Here is a 21,622-nt window from a genome sequence, read left to right as displayed (position 1 = left end):
TTAATTTTCAACGTCCTTTGCACCAGTTGTCGCACTAGTGGTCCCAATTTGGCCAGTCCCATAAGAAAACAATGGGATTTGCTAAATAAGGAACCAAAATTAGGAAAAGTGCCACAACTAGTGCATGCGTTCCTATTATGGATTAATCAATTTTGAGGGTAATAACAAATTTTATTGTGGTTTTCACAGCTGTTCTAAAAAGCAGGAAGTAAAACCTTTCGCTTGATATATAAAGTCCACCCACATGCCTTTTACTTATTTTTTTTTTTTAAAGTTGTTCTTATGTATGACGACAATTGGTACACCGACCCTATTTATTTGTTGAAATCAACGCCTGAAAGACATAAACATACATCGCACATTTTCCTGAAAAGAATGTGACGTTTGTTGCATTTCTTTAAATATGTTTTATAAATGGTTTTGTATCGGAACCATCACTGTGAGGACATTTTTTTGACACAGTGTTTATCAAATTCTGCAGATTCGTTGTTACTCAATATTTTTAGTTAAAAAATACTACGCGATATTTAAATATCTTGCTTTTTCCTTTCTTAGCATTGCATTCACAAACTTTTAGTTCGATTAGATGTTTCCTAAGCCGACGCATTATATTAAATTGCTGCATGGTTAGCTGATGTTGAACAAGCCATCGAAAACAGAATCAAAAACATCTTCCAAATTTCCGAACAGACACTCGAAATTCAACTATTTCGAACCATCGTTGTAAAATTTATGTACAAAAAATACGGTCTTACTTGTTTTACATCAGCAATAAATACATCTACACAATAATAATTCATCACTTTTTTTTTTCTTTTTATAGCTTCTATGTAACAAATACTTTCATGTTCTATTCATAATTCAGTGAGAAGAATCTATTTAAGACTAGGAATACAAAACATTCGTTTAATTTATTTCATTCTGTTACAATCTATAAATCAGTTCAAACCATAGCCTATCACTTTGTGATGATTTTTCCGTATCTTTATTAAACAGCATATTCAAAGCTATCCTCTCCTAAACATTCTTGATTAGATCTCATACTGATGAATACACTACTTGAACCGTACGGCCACTTTCCGAACCAGTCTTCGCCGAGCATTACGGCAGTCAGCCAAAGTTTTTCTATTTACACGTCAATAAATACTTAAACTCTATTAGACAGTACAATTGCTGCGGCGACACCACCGCCATATAATACAATGACAGCAATAAATAGGAGGAGGTGGAGGTTTCAAACTTCGGACATGGCGAGGGCTGCCTTCGGTCGCTCGACGATGACGACCCGCGATGGCCTGATGCAGGACCGCTGTGAGACCGTCAGCGAGGTGGTCAACGTTCTCATCGAGTCGCTGCTGTTGTTGTTCTGCAGCCGTTGGCCCCCGTTCAGCGCCATCCCGTTGCGCAGCTGACCGCGGCCTCCGGGGCCGTCCGGGTTTTTACAGCACCATTCGGACGCTAGCAGCCACCGGAATGGGGGAAGTCGTCTGTAAAGATAAATTGTGGGAAACGATGAGAGCGAGATAGTGAAAATGAATTCTAATAAACGGCAACCACGCTTTAGAAGGGACATTTTGTTGCATCATTGCTCTGGACGGTGCATTTTTATTGTGATGATTGTTTTATTACGAATATTTTGGGGTTGGTTTTATTTGGCATTTGTGGTGTACTGTCCAAATAAGAAAGGTCAAAAATCACATTGACCGTGCCGCTATGAGTAACATGTGGCATTTTTTTTTCACCATCTTGGCGTATCACAGATGATGCTCAATCGTTCTAAGTTTATTTGGAAATTTGCATGGGCAATATGGTTTAACTGTTGCTTAATTTTTAAATTGAATTAAATTAAAATACATACATATTTTTTAAAACACAATTACCCAACTTACGTGTGTGAAAAACAGGTGATTGTTTTTAGTTCGTATCACGTCCTACCAACACGTTGCGCCAAAAATGGCAACGTCAGAAGCCATCGTAATCATTGGTTTACTCGGAGAGTTACGATAAACGTCCTCTTTTGTGATCCCGACTTGTAGGAACATTTCCTGGATATCACCGGAAAAGGCAACTTCTCGCTCTCGGAACTTGAATGTACCAGCCAGCTGAGGAGTCAACAGATCGGGACCTTTGAGGAGCTTTACGCCGCCCACTTTGGCTGCTGCATCTCATATAATTCGTACCTTACCAGGTTTGTTGGGATTCAACACTACGCCCAATAGTAGGTACCCGATTCGTCGTCGATCAAACTCAACCATTTCCTCCTGCGTCACAACGTGGATGTAACCTTTCGATTCGTAGTCAGCCACTTGTTGCCTCACGCTTTCATAGAGCTGCGGATCCTTTTCTAGGCGTCTCTCAAGGCACCGCCCTCGTCGTTCAGCCATAGATCTGAGCTCCGGAAACTCAATGGAATCATGTTTCCAAATAAGCCCGGTTTCATATCTTCCATCTTTCATTCGAACTGTCATTTCTTCAAAAATGCGGCGTGCTCGTTGAACCCCAATTCCTTCCAAGTTTGGAGCCGCGGCAACTCTAAGGCTCTCGACTGAGAAAAACTCAAGAACGTGGACATCGAGGCCGTTTGCTGACGTTTCCACACAGATGTGCATTTGACGATGAATGCGTACGAACTTCTTTGACGATGCTGGAAGTTTTCCTCTCCCCCTCGTATGCGACCACACACCACTCAGCCGATGCGAGTTTTCACTACAATCGGCTCCTGCTCTTTTCCTTCACGTATCTTCGTTGTTGTCAGAAGGTGAGAGTTATTCATTCCTATCAGCAACCCAGGAATGGCTCTTAGCTGGTAAACGCCGCAAATGTTTGAACTGCTCTGCCAGTTGTTCAACGTCCAACGATTGTTCTAGAAGCACCAAGTGTTTGACGGTGTACACTTCAGTCAGGTCGAAGCGTTTGGCGTTTCCAGGCTCCGAGATATTTAGCGACCCCAGTTCTGTTGTGTCAATTTGTCTAATTTATCCCACTTGTTCAATGGATGTATAGTGAATGAGGTCTTCTGCCAACTCCTGGTTCATCCGCAATCGCCTGTTGTTTTTTTTTTAATTCTAGGATTAAGTTCAACACAGAGATCGATGAACCATTATTCAAGAATGCGTACGTATTCGCTGCTCCATTTTTACCGTAAAGTGTCACAGGTAAGACTTAGAACAATATCGACGAAAGGGGTTGACGGTGGATGGTAACAGTAGCATCGGTAGTCCTCGCATGCTGCTTCTTTGCCGGTTTGTAGTGGAGCAGACGATGATGCCGCTTCTGGCAGTCGCTGATCCCACAAATCTCACCTTCACATGGCCATCAAGTGTGATTCACGAGACAACGACGGCACAACTTATTGTCCTTGGCCAAATATCACCGGTCGTATGGACAGTTTCTTGAATGCAGCACAGGTTTTAGAAGTGTGGTCGCCCGTTCTGCACATTGCACATTGTATAATTGCTTCCCCACCTTTCCCTTTGCATTGCTCGTTTGTTCTCGCCGATCACCCGCTGGATAGGTTGTCGACATTGAATCCTTTCGATCGTGCATCGCATGAGCATTCACAAACACTTTCTCCGTCGTCCTGTTTTTTTTTGTCTTTCGTAGGCTTTGGTGAAATGGCAAAGTTAGTGACGCTACTGGTGGCGGCTGTGACTGTTTGCATATAGTCGCTGAATGATTTTAAGTCCACCACTGGTAGATTTACCTGATGCAACGCACAAGTTTTGAACAGCCAAGCCAAATTGAATTAGGGTTTCCAATCTGTCCGCCTTTGGAGCCGGCATACCACGAACTTTAGCCACCAGGTGGTGGACAATCTGCTCTGGTCTTCCGTACAAGATCTGAAGTGTGGACAGAATCTGTGACACCGTGGAGGTATGTAAGAGAAAACTGCTGACGGCTTCTTTCGCTATCCCTTTCAAAGATCTTTGCAAACGTAGTAGATTTTCCGATGAAGAGTGGCCACACACCTCGGTAGTATGGTTATAGCTGTGGAATCGCCGCCAAATATAAGAAGCTCTTTTGAGATTTCTTGCCTTGAGGCCAACTGTTGCGGCGTAGGGCCTAGTGTCAACGGTTGACGCTGGATTGGTTCAAAATAGTATAAACCAAGGCTGCCGCAATCTGACAAAGTGACGTATGCGCCAAATTACAACCTAAATGATTTCCATTTTTCTATTAAAGGGTTCGATGAGTACTACTCGTTAACACAATTTTTGGAAAATGGCGAATACGTCACTTTTATAGATAGACGGTAGAACGGGAGTATTTTATTTAAGATCACTATTTATACATAAACGATTCTACTACAGGAGGTCCTATCTTTGGAAGTACAAAAGGTATTTGAGGTGTTCCTACTCTCCTAAGTGGACTATCGCCACTTGGACATGGTGTCAGTCTACCAAAATCTTCTTAGTATGCATTTATTTCCACTTGTTGCATTTATTTCGACTTGTTCATCCACTTACCAGACCCGCTAAATGGTGGCTACTTACGGGTAAATCTAGATGCTTTGATGCTTCTACGCCACGCTGATCTACTGCTGGATGTTGTCCGCTCAGCAGGCACAATGACTCGAATTGCTTAGTCAGACGTTGCTCATTTGCCAGAAATTTCTGCTTTTCCTATACGAGCATCGCTTGTTCCTGCGCGCATCGGTGCTCGAGTAGATTCAGTCTGTTGACCAGGTCCATTTCGTGTTTCCTTCTCATGTCGTCCTCTTTTTGTTGCTGTTTCTCGATGTCCATTCGCTTTCTCAGAGTAGCTTCGATTTCCAACACCCATTGTATATCCTGCTGGCGTTGTTCTTCTGCACGTTTCAAGAGAGATAGCAACTCCTGTTCGCGTTGGTCCCGACACTGCAGCTATTCTGAGTGTTGTTGCTCACTGAAATGCTTCCTCCGTTTCTCGTTTGTTTCACGTTGCCACAGCGCGTAAGGTCGAGAACTTCCTATCAGTTTTAGAACGATCTTCGGGGCGCACATGTATTCATTATTATTATTTATTCAGACTAAGGCCGAAGTGGCCTGTGCAGTATATAAGAGTCTTCTCCATTTGGCTCGGTCCATGGCTACACGTCGCCAACCACGCAGTCTACGGAGGGTCCGCAAGTCATCTTCCACCTGATCGATCCACCTTGCCCGCTGCGCACCTCGCCTTATTGGGCCCGTCGGATCGTTGTCAAGAGCCATTTTCACCGGGTTACTGTCCGACATTCTGGCTACGTGCCCGGCCCACCGCAGTCGTCCGATTTTCGCGGTGTGAACGATGGATGGTTCTCCCAACAGCTGATGCAACTCGTGGTTCATTCGCCTCCTCCACGTACCGTCTGCCATCTGCACCCCACCATAGATGGTACGCAGCACTTTCCTTTCGAAAACTCCGAGTGCGCGTTGGTCCTCCACGAGCATCGTCCAGGTCTCGTGTCCGTAGAGGACTACCGGTCTAATTAGCGTTTTGTAGATTGCCAGTTTGGTACGGCGGCGAACTCTATTCGATCGGAGCGTCTTGCGGAGTCCAAAGTATGTACGATTTCCTGCCACTATGCGTCTCCGAATTTCTCTGCTGGTATCATTTTCGGCAGTCACCAGTGAGCCCAAGTACACAAATTCTTCTACCACCTCGATATCATCATCACCGATGCAAACTCGCGGTGGGTGGCTCATATTGTCTTCTCTTGAACCTCTTCCTTCGTCTTCGACGTGTTGATGACTAGTCCGATCCGCTTGGCTTCCCTCTTCAGTCTGATGTAGGCTTCCTCCATCTTCTCAAAGTTACGTGCCATAATATCTATGTCGTCGGCGAAGCCAAATAGCTGGACGGACTTATTGAAAATTGTACCACTCGTGTTAATCCCTGCTCTTCGTATTACCCCTTCCAAAGCGATGTTAAATAGCAGACACGAAAGACCATCACCTTGCCGTAACCCTCTGCGGGTTCCAAAGGGACTCGAGAATGCCCCTGAAACTACGCACATCACCCGATCCATCGTCGCTTTGATCAACCTTGTCAGTTTATCCGGAAATCCGTTTTCGTGCATTAGCTGCCATAGCTGGTCCCGATCGATTGTATCACATGCGGCTTTGAAGTCGATGAATATATGATGTGTGGGCACGTTGTATTCGCGGCATTTCTGCAGTACTTGGCGAATGGCGAACACCTGGTCCGTGGTGGAGCGTTAGCCCATAAAACCCGACTGGTACTGCCCCACGAACTCCCTTGAAATTGGTGCCAGTCGACGGCATAAAATTTGGGAGAGTACCTTGTAGGCGGCGTTCAGCAATGTGATTGCGCGGTAGTTGCTACAATCCAGCGTATCGTCCTTTTTGTAGATGGGACACGCCATCCACTCCTGCGGCAAAACTTCCTCCTCCCAAATCTTGGTAATGACCCAGTGCAGCGCTCTAGCAAGTGCCTCACCACCGTCCTTACATAGCTCTCCTGGTAGTTGGTTAACCCAGGGGCTTTGTTGTTCTTCAGCCATTCAATCTCCTCCTGGATTTCCTGGAGATCCGGAGCCGGTAGAATTATGTCCTGTGCGCGTTCCCCCAGGTCCATCACCATACCGCCATCTTCGTCTGCCACATCGCCATTCAGGTGCTCTTCGTAGTGCTGCCGCCACCTTTGGATCACCTCACGCTCGTTCGTGAGGCGTCCTGCTGACGCTTTTTCCTCAGAAAATCGAGTTTTGTCTGTTCCGCGCCTGTTTAAATCGTGCCTCGTTTGCCCTTGTGCGGTGTTGCAGCAATCTCGCCCATGCTGCATTCTTCTCTTCTACTAACTGCTCACATTCGCCGTCATACCAGTCGTTTCTCTGATCCGGGGGCACCGTGCCAAGTGCAGCGGTTGCGGTGCTACCAATGGCGGATCGAATATCTCTCCAGCCATCTTTTAAAGACGCTGCGCCTAGCTGCTCTTCCGTTGGGAGTGCCACTTCCATCTGCTGCGCGTATTCTTGGGCTAGTCTACCGTCTTGTAGGCGCCCAATATTAAGCCGCGGCGTCCGACTTCGACGCGTGTTGTACACCGTCGAGAGTTTTGAGCGCAAGCATACTGCAACGAGGTAGTGGTCGGATTCAATATTCGCACTGCGGTAGGTGCGGACGTTCGTGATGTCGGAGAAGAATTTACCGTCGATTAGAACGTGGTCGATTTAGTTTTCCGTTATTTGGTTAGGTGATCTTCATATAGCCTTGTGGATATTTTTGCGGGGAAAGAAGGTGTTTCAGACTACCATTCCGCGGGAGGCTGCATGCATCGTTGGCCGTTGTCATTCGATACGGTGTGCAGACTATCCGGTCTGATGACCGGTCTTTACATTTCCCTCTTCCTACTTGAGCGTTGATGTCATTGATTGATGATGATTTTGACGTCCCGCAGTGGTCCCGTATGTCTGCTTCAGCTGTCCATAGAACGCTTCTTTCTCGTCGTCGGGTCTCCCCTCGTGTGGGCAGTGCACGTCGATGATGCTGTAGTTGAAGAAACGGCCTTTTATCCTCAGCTTGCACATCCTTGCGTTGATTGGCTGCCACCCAATCACGCGTTGGCGCATCTTTCCCAGCACTATGAAGCCGGTTCCCAGCTCGTTGGTGGTGCCACAGCTTTGGTAGAAGGTAGCCGCCCGATGCCCGCTTTTCCACACTTTCTGTCCTGTCCAGCAAATCTCGGGTCGGAGTTCGGGGATGTAATCCATCGTAGATCATCCTGTCGCAACCTGCGAAACCTAGCGACTTGCAGTTCCATGTTCCAAGCTTCCAATCGTGATCCTTTATTCGTCGCCTAGGTCTTTGCCGATTATATCGAGTCGCATTATCTCTTATATTGTTCGTAATTATTGGTTTTCCAGGCGGCTTATTGGGCCTGCGCAAACCTCCTGTCTCGTCGGAGGGCCGTCGTGTCAGGGCTGTTTAGCGTCACACCTAACACCAGGAGTTGGGCTTGTGCGTTTTGAGCGGCACACTTTCGCTTTGGCGGAGCCTACTTGCGGATACATGCAGCTTTTTATAGAGGTTTAACAGGGCCCACTGTCAAACACCACCACATCCTAGGCAGGCGCCACAACTCGCAGATGGCCTGGGGAGGGATCGTCAAGCCCTTGGACATAGTCCCTGCTGCCCCCTGCACATGTATTCAAAGGCTTTGAAATCAGGTCGTTCTCGGAACTGGTAGGAATAGCTTCGTCAAGAAATTTGCATTCGACGATTCGACACAACATTCGACACAGCAAGTTGCATTCGACGCAGAATCCTGTCCCATTGTTTCCTATTTGAAATTGGCCAGATCGAACTATGGGATCGAGAGTTATGGCCAAAATACAAATTCATACAAAAAAATCGCGTAAAAAATGTCACTCATTTTTCGAGCACTTATCCTTAACCGATTTGCTCGCAATAAATTGCATTCGACGCAGAATCTTGTCCCATTGTTTTCTATTTGAAATTGGCCAGATCGGACTATGGGATCGAGAGTTATGGCCAAAATACAAATTCATACGAAAAAATCGCGTAAAAAATGTCACTCATTTTTCGGGCACTTATCTCCAACCGATTTGCTCGCAACAAGTTGCATTCGACGCAGAATCCTGTCCCATTGTTTCCTATTTGAAATTGACCAGATCGGACTATGGGATCGAGAGTTATGGCCAAAATACAAATTCATACAAAAAAATCGCGTAAAACATGTCACTCATTTTTCGAGCACTTATCCTTAACCAATTTGCTCGCAATAAATTGCATTCGACGCAGAATCTTGTCCCATTGTTTTCTATTTGAAATTGGCCAGATCGGACTATGGGATCGAGAGTTATGGCCAAAATACAAATTCATACGAAAAAATCGCGTAAAAAATGTCACTCATTTTTCGGGCACTTATCCTCAACCGATTTGCTCGCAACAAGTTGCATTCGACGCAGAATCCTGTCCCGTTGTTTCCTATTGAAAATTGGCCATATCGGACTATGGGATCGAAAATTATACCATTTTTCATGGAAAAATCGCTAAAAAATGTCACTCATTTTTCAGGCACTCTTCATCAACCGATTTGCTCGCATTAAATTTCATTCGACGCAGAATGTCTCATATTTTCTTATTGAAAATTAGCCAGATCGGACTATGGGCTTAGATGTTATGGTCAAATAACTATTTATTGTGAAAAAGAGTTCAAAAAAGTCTAGCCCAAGCAACACAATTTCAACAAATCTGGTTGCAGTAACCATATTGTGACTGAATCCGGTCATATATAAGTTACTGTGATTGATGTGCAATATGTGTGCTTCTCAGGTCTTTTGCAACAGATTGCATTCGACGCAGAATCTTGTCCCATTGTTTCCTATAGAAACTTGGCCGGATCGTACAATTGGGTCAAAAGTTATGGCGAAAATACTAATTTTAAAACTACAAAATAAATTTTTGAAAAATTAAATTTTTTGCTCTTATGCTCATCCGATTTGTTTGCAACAAATTGCGTTTGGCGTGATTTTTTTTATGCATATATTGTACGTGGATTTCCCTATTGGACCCGACCGTTCGAAATAGTCGTTCCTTGAACGGTCGTTGAAATCGCCGTTTCCACCTTCACACCCATCTTCATAGTAAAATCTGTCAAAACTGACAAGTCTGCCACGTGTGTTTTGCTGTTTCCCTCGGGCTTCTCTTTCTTTTTCCGATGTTTTGACATCTGTTTTGATAGACAAGGAGCAAAAAACAAGGTAATCTACCAAACATTTATTGAGTTTGGCAAACCTTGCTGGAGAAGGGAACGTTTGAAATAGGCAAGTGAACCGACCTTCGAATCCATTGGTCAAGTAAATCCACAATAACATATATGAAAAACCCAGATTAATCCACCTAGCGGTGATGGTGCCTTTCTCGACCTTCGTAAAATGTGTGTGCTTGAAAAAAGATGAGCTAGTGGCTAGGAGTAAAAAAGACAAATTTCTTTGTCCGTTCTATGAAAATCAGATTATTTATGGCAAAGATATTGTAGATCCAGTTGAAAACCGAAAATCATATTTTGTCCCATTTCCGGAAGTCGCAACTGCATCGCGAGTGGTGCCCGACTATGGCACAGTTGCGCACTACTCGCGATGCAGTTGCAACATCCGGAAATGCGAGAAAATGCGATTTCGCGGGACCTCGGTTCGGTTTTCAGCTTGATCTACAATATGCTAATAAGAAATTCGACATTTTTGTTTCCTTTTCCAATCTTTTTGACGTACATAACCCTGTTTTATTTCACCCAGTCATATATTTTAAGGATATCACTTTTGGATGTTGGTTGAACTGAAGCTCCGACTACACAAAAGAAAACGAAAATGTCATTCCCATCACGCGAGCGGAGGGCAATATTTGTTATGATATAAATCTCATGACCGTCTTTCTGTCAAACTCCCGTATGAAGTGGGAGAGACAGAGACATCATCTAAGTTCGTCGAGCTGAATCCATTGGTATATAACACTATGGGTCTCCAGGCCTTCTGTAAAAGTTTGGTTTTGGAGCGAACATACAGCCTTAAAAAGGCTAAAATGGTGTTTCGGCCATATCTTCCGATCCCATAATCCGATCTAGCCAATTTTCAATTGGAAACAATGGGACAGGATTCTGCGTCGAATTCGCTGCTCCATTTTTCCCGTAAAGTGTCACAGGTAGGACTTAGAACAATATCGACGAAAGGGGTTGACGGTGGATGGTAACAGTAGCATCGGTAGTCCTCGCATTCTGCTTCTTTGCCGGTTTGTAGTGGAGCAGACGATGATGCCGCTTCTGGCAGTCGCTGATCCCACAAATCTCACCTTCACATGGCCATCGAGTGTGATTCACGAGACAACGACGGCACAACTTATTGTCCTTGGCCAAATTTCACCGGTCATCGATGGACAGTTTCTTGAATGCAGCACAGGTTGTAGAAGTGTGGTCGCCCGTTCTGCATATTGCACATTGTATAATCGCATCCCCATTTTTCCCCTTTGCATTGCTCGTTTGTTCTCGCCGATCACCCGCTGGATAGGTTGTCGACATTGAATCCTTTCGATCGTGCATCGCATGAGCATTCACAAACACTTTCTCCGTCGTCCTGGTTTTTTTTGTCTTTCGTAGGCTTCGGTGCAATGACAAAGTTAGTGACGCTACTGGTGGCGACTGTGACTTTTTGCATATAGTCGCTAAATGATTTTAAGTCCACCACTGGTAGATTTTCCTGATGCAACGCACAAGTATTGAACAGCCAAGCCAAATTGAATTAGGGTTTCCAATCTGTCCGCCTTTGGAGCCGGATTACCACGAACTTTAGCCACCAGGTGGTGGACAATCTGCTCTGGTCTTCCGTACAAGATATGAAGTGTGGACAGAATCTGTGGCACCGTGGAGGTATGTAAGAGAAAACTGCTGACGGCTTCTTTCGCTATCCCTTTCAAAGATCTTTGCAAACGTAGTAGATTTTCCAATGAAGAGTGGCCACACGCCTCGGTAGTATGGTTATAGCTGTGGAGTCGCTGCCAAATATAAGAAGCTCTTTTGACATTTCTTGCCTTGAGGCCAACTGTTGCGGCGTAGGGCCTAGTGTCAACGGTTGACGCTGGATTGGTTCATAATAGTATAAACCAAGGCTGCCGCAATCTGACAAAGTGACGTATGCGCCAAATTACAACCTAAATGATTTCCATTTTTCTATTAAAGAGTTCGATGAGTACTACTCGTTAACACAATTTTTGGAAAATGGCGAATACGTCACTTTTATAGATAGACCGTAGAACGGGAGTATTTTATTTAAGATCACTATTTATACATACACGATTCTACTATAGGAGGTCCTATCTTTGGAAGTACAAAAGGTATTTGAGGTGGTCCTACTCTCCTAAGTGGACTATCGCCCCTTGGACATGGTGTCAGTCTACCAAAATCTTCTTGGTATGCATTTATTTCCACTTGTTGCATTTATTTCGACTTGTTCATCCACTTACCAGACCCGCTAAATGGTGGCTACTCACGGGTAAACCTGGATGCTTTGATGCTTCTACGCCACGCTGATCTGCTGCTGGATGTTGTCCGCTCTGCAGGCACAATGACTCGAATTGCTTAGTCAGACGTTGCTCATTTGCCAGAAACTTCTGCTTTTCCTCTACGCGCATCGGTGCTCGAGTAGCTTCAGTCTGTTGACCAGGTCCATTTCGTGTTTCCTTCTCATGTCGTTCTCTTTTTGTTGCTGTTTCTCGATGTCCATTCGCTTTCTCAGAGTAGCTTCGGTTTCCAACATCCATTGTATATCCTGCTGGCTTTGTTCTTCTGCACGTTTCAAGAGAGATATCAGCTCCTGTTCGCGTTGGTCCTGACGCTGCAGCTCTTCTGAGTGTTGTTGCTCACTGAAATGCTTCCTCCGTATCTCGTTTGTTTCGCGTTGCCACAGCGCGTAAGGTCGAGAATTTCCTATCAGTTTAGGAACGATCTTTGGGGCGCACATGTATTCATTATTATTATTTATTCAGACTAAGGTCGAAGTGGCCTGTGCAGTATATAAGAGTCTTCTCCATTTGGCTCGGTCCATGGCTACACGTCGCCAACCACGCAGTCTACGGAGGGTCCGCGAGTCATCTTCCACCTGATCGATCCAACTTGCCCGCTGCGCACCTCGCCTCATTGGGCCCGTCGGATCGTTGTCGAGAGCCATTTTCACCGGGTTACTGTCCGACATTCTGGCTACGTGCCCGGCCCACCGCAGTCGTCCGATTTTCGCGGTGTGAACGATGGATGGTTCTCCCAACAGCTGATGCAACTCGTGGTTCATTCGCCTCCTCCACGTACCGTCTGCCATCTGCACCCCACCATAGATGGTACGCAGCACTTTCCTTTCGAAAACTCCGAGTGCGCGTTGGTCCTCCACGAGCATCGTCCAGGTCTCGTGTCCGTAGAGGACTACCGGTCTAATTAGCGTTTTGTAGATTGCCAGTTTGGTACGGCGGCGAACTCTATTCGATCGGAGCGTCTTGCGGAGTCCAAAGTATGTACGATTTCCTGCCACTATGCGTCTCCGAATTTCTCTGCTGGTATCATTTTCGGCAGTCACCAGTGAGCCCAAGTACACAAATTCTTCTACCACCTCGATATCATCATCACCGATGCAAACTCGCGGTGGGTGGCTCATATTGTCTTCTCTTGAACCTCTTCCTTCGTCTTCGACGTGTTGATGACTAGTCCGATCCGCTTGGCTTCCCTCTTCAGTCTGATGTAGGCTTCCTCCATCTTCTCAAAGTTACGTGCCATAATATCTATGTCGTCGGCGAAGCCAAATAGCTGGACGGACTTATTGAAAATTGTACCACTCGTGTTAATCCCTGCTCTTCGTATTACCCCTTCCAAAGCGATGTTAAATAGCAGACACGAAAGACCATCACCTTGCCGTAACCCTCTGCGGGTTCCAAAGGGACTCGAGAATGCCCCTGAAACTACGCACATCACCCGATCCATCGTCGCTTTGATCAACCTTGTCAGTTTATCCGGAAATCCGTTTTCGTGCATTAGCTGCCATAGCTGGTCCCGATCGATTGTATCACATGCGGCTTTGAAGTCGATGAATATATGATGTGTGGGCACGTTGTATTCGCGGCACTTCTGCAGTACTTGGCGAATGGCGAACACCTGGTCCGTGGGGGAGCGTTCACCCATAAAACCCGCCTGGTACTGCCCCACGAACTCCCTTGAAATTGGTGCTAGTCGACGGCATAAAATTTGGGAGAGTACCTTGTAGGCGGCGTTCAGCAATGTGATTGCGCGGTAGTTGCTACAATCCAGCTTATCGCCCTTTTTGTAGATGGGACACACGACAACTTCCATCCACTCCTGCGGCAAAACTTCCTCCTCCCAAATCTTGGTAATGACCCAGTGCAGCGCTCTAGCCAGTGCCTCACCACCGTGTTTAAATAGCTCTCCTGGTAGTTGGTTAACCCAGGGGCTTTGTTGTTCTTCAGCCATTCAATCTCCTCCTGGATTTCCTGGAGATCCGGAGCCGGTAGAATTATGTCCTGTGCGCGTTCCCCCAGGTCCATCACCATACCGCCATCTTCGTCTGCCACATCGCCATTCAGGTGCTCTTCGTAGTGCTGCCGCCACCTTTGGATCACCTCACGCTCGTTCGTGAGGTGTCCTGCTGACGCTTTTTCCTCCGGAAAATCGAGTTTTGTCTGTTCCGCGCCTGTTTAAATCGTGCCTCGTTTGCCCTTGTGCGGTGTTGCAGCAATCTCGCCCATGCTGCATTCTTCTCTTCTACTAACTGCTCACATTCGCCGTCATACCAGTCGTTTCTCTGATCCGGGGGCACCGTGCCAAGTGCAGCGGTTGCGGTGCTACCAATGGCGGATCGAATATCTCTCCAGCCAGCTGCGCCTAGCTGCTCTTCCGTTGGGAGTGCCACTTCCACATGATGCGCGTAGTTTTGGGCTAGTCTACCGTCTTGTAGTCGCCCAATATTCGACCGTGGCGTTCGACTTTGACACACTGTCGAGAGTTTTGAGCGCAAGCATACTGCAACGAAGTAGTGGGCGGATTCAATATTCGCAGTACGGTAGGTGCGGACGTTCGTGATGTAAGAGAATAATTTACCGTCGTTAAGAACGTGTTTGATTTGGTTTTCCGTTTCTTGGTCAGGTGATCCCCATGTGACCTTATAGTTTTGCGGGGAAAGAAGGTGCTTCGGACTACCATTCCGCGGGAGGCTGCAAAGTTTATGCATCGTTGGCCGTTGTCATTCGATACGGTGTGCAGACTATCCGGTCCGATGACCGGTCTATACATTTCCTCCCTTCCTACCTGAGCGTTCATGTCACCGATGATGATTTTGACGTCCCGCAGTGGGCATCCATTGTATGTCTGCTCCAGCTGTGCGTAGAACGCTTCTTTCTCGTCGTCGGGTCTCCCTTCGTGTGGGCAGTGCACGTTGATGATGCTATAGTTGAAGAAACGGCCTTTTATCCTCAGCTTGCACATCCTTGCGTTGATTGGCTGCCACCCAATCACGCGTTGGCGCATCTTTCCCAGCACTATGAAGCCGGTTCCCAGCTCGTTGGTGGTGCCACAGCTTTGGTAGAAGGTAGCCGCCCGATGCCCGCTTTTCCACACTTTCTGTTCTGTCCAGCAAATCTCCATCGTAGATCATCCTGTCGCAACCTGCGAAACCTAGCGACTTGCAGTTCCATGTTCCAAGCTTCCAATCGTGATCCTTTATTCGTCGCCTAGGTCTTTTGCCGATTATATCGAGTCGCATTATCTCTTATATTGTTCGTAATTATTGGTTTTCCAGGCGGCTTATTGGGCCTGCGCAAACCTCCTGTCTCGTCGGAGGGCCGTCGTGTCAGGGCTGTTTAGCGTCACACCTAACACCAGGAGTTGGGCTTGTGCGTTTTGAGCGGCACACTTTCGCTTTGGCGGAGCCTACTTGCGGATACATGCAGCTTTTTATAGAGGTTTAACAGGGCCCACTGTCAAACTCCACCACATCCTAGGCAGGCGCCACAACTCGCAGATGGCCTGGGGAGGGATCGTCAAGCCCTTGGACATAGTCCCTACTGCCCCTGCACATGTATTCAAAGGCTTTGAAATCAGGTCGTTCTCGGAACTGGTAGGAATAGCTTCGTCAAGAAATTTGCATTCGACGATTCGACACAACATTCGACACAACAAGTTGCATTCGACGCAGAATCCTGTCCCATTGTTTCCTATTTGAAATTGGCCAGATCGAACTATGGGATCGAGAGTTATGGCCAAAATACAAATTCATACAAAAAATCGCGTAAAAATGTCACTCATTTTTCGAGCACTTATCATAACCGACTTGCTCGCAATAAATTGCATTCGACGCAGAATCTTGTCCCATTGTTTTCTATTTGAAATTGGCCAGATCGGACTATGGGATCGAGTTATGGCCAAAATACAAATTCATACGAAAAATCGCGTAAAAATGTCACTCATTTTCAGGCACTTATCTCCAACCGATTTGCTCGCAACAAGTTGCATGCGACGCAAAATCCTGTCCCATTGTTTCCTATTTGAAATTGACCAGATCGGACTATGGGATCGAGAGTTATGGCCAAAATACAAATTCATACAAAAAATCGCGTAAAACATGTCACTCATTTTTCGAGCACTTATCATAACCAATTTGCTCGCAATAAATTGCATTCAACGCAGAATCTTGTCCCATTGTTTTCTATTTGAAATTGGCCAGATCGGACTATGGGATCGAGAGTTATGGCCAAAATACAAATTCATACGAAAAAATCGCGTAAAAAATGTCACTCATTTTTCGGGCACTTATCCTCAACCGATTTGCTCGCAACAAGTTGCATTCGACGCAGAATCCTGTCCCGTTGTTTCCTATTGAAAATTGGCCATATCGGACTATGGGATCGAAAATTATACCATTTTTTATTGAAAAATCGCTAAAAAAATGTCACTCATTTTTCAGGCACTCTTCATCAACCGATTTGCTCGCATTAAATTTCATTCGACGCAGAATGTCTTATATTTTCTTATTGAAAATTGGCCAGATCGGACTATGGGCTTAGATGTTATGGTCAAATTACTATTTATTGTGAAAAAAAGTTCAAAAAAGTCTAGCTCACTTATACTTCATATATTCCCCAAGCAACACAATTTCAACAAATCTGGTTGCAGTAACCATATTGTGACTGAATCCGGTCATATATAAGTTACTGTGATTGATGTGCAATATGTGTGCTTCTCAGGTCGCTCGCAACAGATTGCATTCGACGCAGAATCTTGTCCCATTGTTTCCTATAGAAACTTGGCCGGATCGTACAATTGGGTCAAAAGTTATGGCGAAAATACTAATTTTAAAACTACAAAATAAATTTTTGAAAAATTAAATTTTTTGCTCTTATGCTCATCCGATTTGTTTGCAACAAATTGCGTTTGGCGTGATTTTTTTTTATGCATATAAATAACATATATGAAAAACCCAGATTAATCCACCTAGCGGTGATGGTGCCTTTCTCGACCTTCGTAAAATGTGTGTGCTTGAAAAAAGATGAGCTAGTGGCTAGGAGTAAAAAAGACAAATTTCTTTGTCCGTTCTATGAAAATCAGATTATTTATGGCAAAGATATTGTAGATCCAGTTGAAAACCGAAAATCGTATTTTGTCCCATTTCCGGAAGTCGCAACTGCATCGCGAGTGGTGCCCGACTATGGCACAGTTGCGCACTACTCGCGATGCAGTTGCAACATCCGGAAATGCGAGAAAATGCGATTTCGCGGGACCTCGGTTCAGTTTTTCAGCTTGATCTACAATATGCTAATAAGAAATTCGACATTTTTGTTTCCTTTTCCAATCTTTTTGACGTACATAACCCTGTTTTATTTCACCCAGTCATATATTTTAAGGATATCACTTTTGGATGTTGGTTGAACTGAAGCTCCGACTACACAAAAAGAAAACGAAAATGTCATTCCCATCACGCGAGCGGAGGGCAATATTTGTTATGATATAAATCTCATGACCGTCTTTCTGTCAAACTCCCGTATGAAGTGGGAGAGACAGAGACATCATCTAAGTTCGTCGAGCTGAATCGATTGGTATATAACACTATGGGTCTCCAGGCCTTCTGTAAAAGTTTGGTTTTTGGAGCGAACATACAGCCTTAAAAAGGCTAAAATGGTGTTTCGGCCATATCTTCCGATCCCATAGTCCGATCTAGCCAATTTTCAATTGGAAACAATGGGACAGGATTCTGCGTCGAATGCAACTTGTTGCGAGCAAATCGGTTGAGGATAAGTGCCCGAAAAATGAGTGACATTTTGTTGAGTAGTTTTGCGCACACACACACACACACACACACACACACACACACACACACACACACACACAGACATCACCTCGCTTCGTCGAACTGAGTCGATTGGTATATAACACTATGGGTCTCGGGCCTTCTATAAAAGTTTGTTTTGGAGCGATCATATAGCCTTTACCGTATACTTATTATACGAGAAAGTCAAAAAGGTAGTTGGGCCATAACTTCCGATCCCATAGTCAGACTTGGCCAATTTTCAATAGGAAACAATGGGAAAGGATTTTGCGTCAAATGCAATTTATTGCGAGCAAATCAGTTGAGGATAAGTGCCCGAAAAATGAGTGACATTTTTACGCGATTTTCCGTATAAATTTGTATTTTGGCCATAACTTCCGATCCCATAGTCCGACCTGGCCAATTTTCAATAGGAAACAATGGAAAAGGAATCTGTGTCGAATGCAATTTGTTGCGAGCAAATCGGTTGAGGATAAGTGCCCGAAAAATGAGTGACATTTTTACGCGATTTTTACGTATAAATTTGTGTTTTGGTCATAACTTCCGATCCCATAGTCCGACCTGGCCAATTTTCAATAGGAAACAATGGGAAAGGATTCTGCGTCGAATGCAATTTGTTGCGAGCAAATCGGTTAAGGATAAGTGCCCGAAAAATGAGTGACATTTTTTACGCGATTTTTGCGTATAAATTTGTATTTTGGCCATAACTTCCGACCCCATAGTCCGACCTGGCCAATTTTCAACAGGAAACAATGGAGAAGGATTCTGCGTCGAATGCAATTTATTACGAGCAAATCGGTTGAGGATAAGTGCCCGAAAAATGAGTGACATTTTTTACGCGATTTTTGCGTATGAATTTGTATTTTGGCCATAACTTCCGATCCCATAGTCCGACCTGGCCAATTTTTAATAGGAAACAATGGAAAAGGATTCTGTGTCGAATGCAATTTGTTGCGAGCGAATCGGTTGAGGATAAGTGCCCGAAAAATGAGTGACATTTTTTACGCGATTTTTACGTATAAATTTGTGTTGCGGTCATAACGTCCGATCCCCTAGTCCGACCTGGCGCATTTTCAATAGGAAACAATGGGAAAGGATTCTGCGTCGAATGCAATTTGTTGCGAGCAAATCGGTTAAGGATAAGTGCCCGAAAAATGAGTGACATTTTTACGCGATTTCTACGTATAAATTTGTATTTTGGCCATAACTTCCGATCCCATAGTCCGACCTGGCCAATTTTCAATAGGAAACAATGGAAAAGGATTCTGCGTCGAATGCAATTTATTACGAGCAAATCGGTTGAGGATAAGTGCCCGAAAATGAGTGACATTTTTACGCGATTTTTGCGTATAAATTTGTATTTTGGCCATAACTTCCGATCCCATAGTCCGACCTGGCCAATTTTCAATAGGAAGCAATGGGAAAGGATTCTGCGTCGAATGCAATTTGTTACGAGCAAATCAGTTAAGGATAAGTGCCCGAAAAATGAGTGACATTTTTACGCGATTTTACGTATAAATTTGTATTTAGGCCATAACTTCCGATTCCATAGTCCGACCTGGCCAATTTTCAATAGGAAACAATGGAAAAGGATTCTGCGTCGAATGCAATTTGTTACGAGCAAATCAGTTAAGGATAAGTGCCCGAAAAATGAGTGACATTTTTACGCGATTTTACGTATAAATTTGTATTATGGCCATAACTTCCGATCGCATAGTCCGACCTGGCCAATTTTCAATAGGAAACAATGGAAAAGGATTCTGCGTCGAATGCAATTTGTTGCGAGCAAATCGGTTGAGGATAAGTGCCCGAAAAATGAGTGACATTTTTTACGCGATTTTTGCGTATAAATTTGTATTTTGGCCATAACTTCCGATCCCATAGTCCGACCTGGCCAATTTTCAATAGGAAACAATGGGAAAAGATTCTGCGTCGAATGCAATTTGTTGCGAGCAAATCGGTTGAGGATAAGTGCCCGAAAAATGAGTGACATTTTTTGCGTCGTTTTGTGCGCACACACACACACATACACACACACACACACACACACACACACACACACACACACACACACACACAGACATCACCTCAATTCGTCGAACTGAGTCGATTGGTATATAACACTATGGGTCTCCGGGCCTTCTATAAAAAGTTTGTTTTTGGAGCGATCATATAGCCTTTACCGTATACTTAGTATACGAGAAAGGCAAAAAAGACTAATCCCCATATTGGTGTTATTTGAGATTTTTCCAAACCTTTTGAACGAACGAGAAAGGCACCATCACCGCTAGGTGGATTAATCTGGGTTTTTATTATTTTATCTTTTTATCTTCTATCTATATATATAAAAACCAATCTATGTATGTATGTTCGCTAACTACTTCTGAACCACTAGGCCGAATCCACCCAAATTTGGTACACACGTTCTCTATCCTCAGGGGAAGTTAACAAAGGGGTGGGAGGTCATTTAGGAAAGGGGAGGGTTTTGTTTAGAAAACGAACAATTATGTGTAACTTTCATCTCCCAGGACCGATTTCAACCAAATTTTGTACACATATTCACTATAAGGAAACAATCATATGAGAGATTTTGGGAAAGGGGAGGGTCTGGAGGAGGGTATTGTTCAGAAAACGGGTAATTTAGAGTAAATTCTGAACCCCTGCACCGATTTCAACCAAATTTGATACACATTCTCTACCCTAAAGAAAAGATAACAAATGGGGTGGGGCGGTCATTGTAAAAAGAGGGAGGGTATGGGGGAGGTTGTCTTTATAAAACGAGCAATTCAGTGTTACTCCCAACTTCCAGTACCCATATCAACCAAATATTGTACACGTATTCACTAAGAGAAGTCGATCACATGGAAGTGTAATTTGGGAAAGAGGGAGGGGTCTGGGGGAGGGTATTGTTCAGAAAACAGGCAATTCAGTGTTTCTTTTGAACCCCTGGACCGCTTTCATCCAAATTTGGTACACACATTCTCTATCCTCAGGAGAAAATAACAAAGGGGTGGGATGATCATTGGGAAAAGGGAGGGTAAGGGGGAAGGGTTGTCTTTAGAAAAGAGCAATTCAGTGTAACACCCAACTCCCAGGACCAATTTCAGCCAAATTTGGTGCACACATTTTCTATTCTAAGGAGAAGATAACAAAGAAGGTGGGAGGGTCATTTTGGAAAAGGAAAGTTATGGGGGAAGGGTTGTCTTTAAAAATGAGCAATTCAGTGTAACTCCCAGGATAAATTCCAACCAGATTTGGTACACTTATTCTCTATTTTTGGAAGATGTTTATTGAAAAGGTAGGGCCAAACAAAGATATAAAAATATATTGATACAAAGGTTCAATTCTATGAGCGGTAGATCTACCTCTGTGGGTTTCGTGCTACAGCATTGGACATTTTAATTCTATAATTTACTTTTCAGTCCCTAGCAAAGCCGGATACATATAGCTATTAGCTATCTATATATCTCGGATACTTATTCAACGTATGTGACGTATGTGATTTTGTAAACAAAAATTTAAACGTTGATTTCTGCAATCTGATAGCACTCCCACGCAAACTATCGCCACATACAGGTAGGGGAGGTTTCGGCTACATGTTCGTTGTATTGGTTTGCGTGGAGTGTCATCATATTTGACAAATCGACGTATGCATCTTTGTTTACAAAATCACATACGTCGTTTTGAATAAGTTGCCGAGATATATAAAACTCAATGTTTGTATGTTTGTGTGTGTGCTCCAGCCTAACTTCTGAACCCATTATTGTATTGTTTAGTTATCGATCAATTCAACCATTTATCGAAATCATGGTTTGC

At 44.4% G+C, this 21,622-nt stretch overlaps 1 protein-coding gene across 1 annotated transcript in view; it reads right to left on the bottom strand.

The window, feature by feature from the left end:
* Positions 1–568: 568 nt before the first annotated feature.
* LOC134220474 (cardioacceleratory peptide receptor-like) overlaps positions 569–21,622 on the bottom strand; it is a 271,750-nt gene continuing 250,696 nt past the window's right edge. Inside the window, exon 9 of the mRNA XM_062699527.1 lies at positions 569–1,487. Coding sequence (XP_062555511.1) covers positions 1,235–1,487 — 253 coding nt within the window. The 3' untranslated portion in view covers positions 569–1,234. The remainder of the gene's footprint in view (positions 1,488–21,622) is intronic.

Source organism: Armigeres subalbatus, chromosome 3, assembly GCF_024139115.2.
Source record: "Armigeres subalbatus isolate Guangzhou_Male chromosome 3, GZ_Asu_2, whole genome shotgun sequence".
NCBI lineage: Eukaryota > Metazoa > Arthropoda > Insecta > Diptera > Culicidae > Armigeres > Armigeres subalbatus.
Note: the sequence above shows the minus strand (reverse complement) of the source record. Positions and strands in the feature narration are given on the sequence as shown.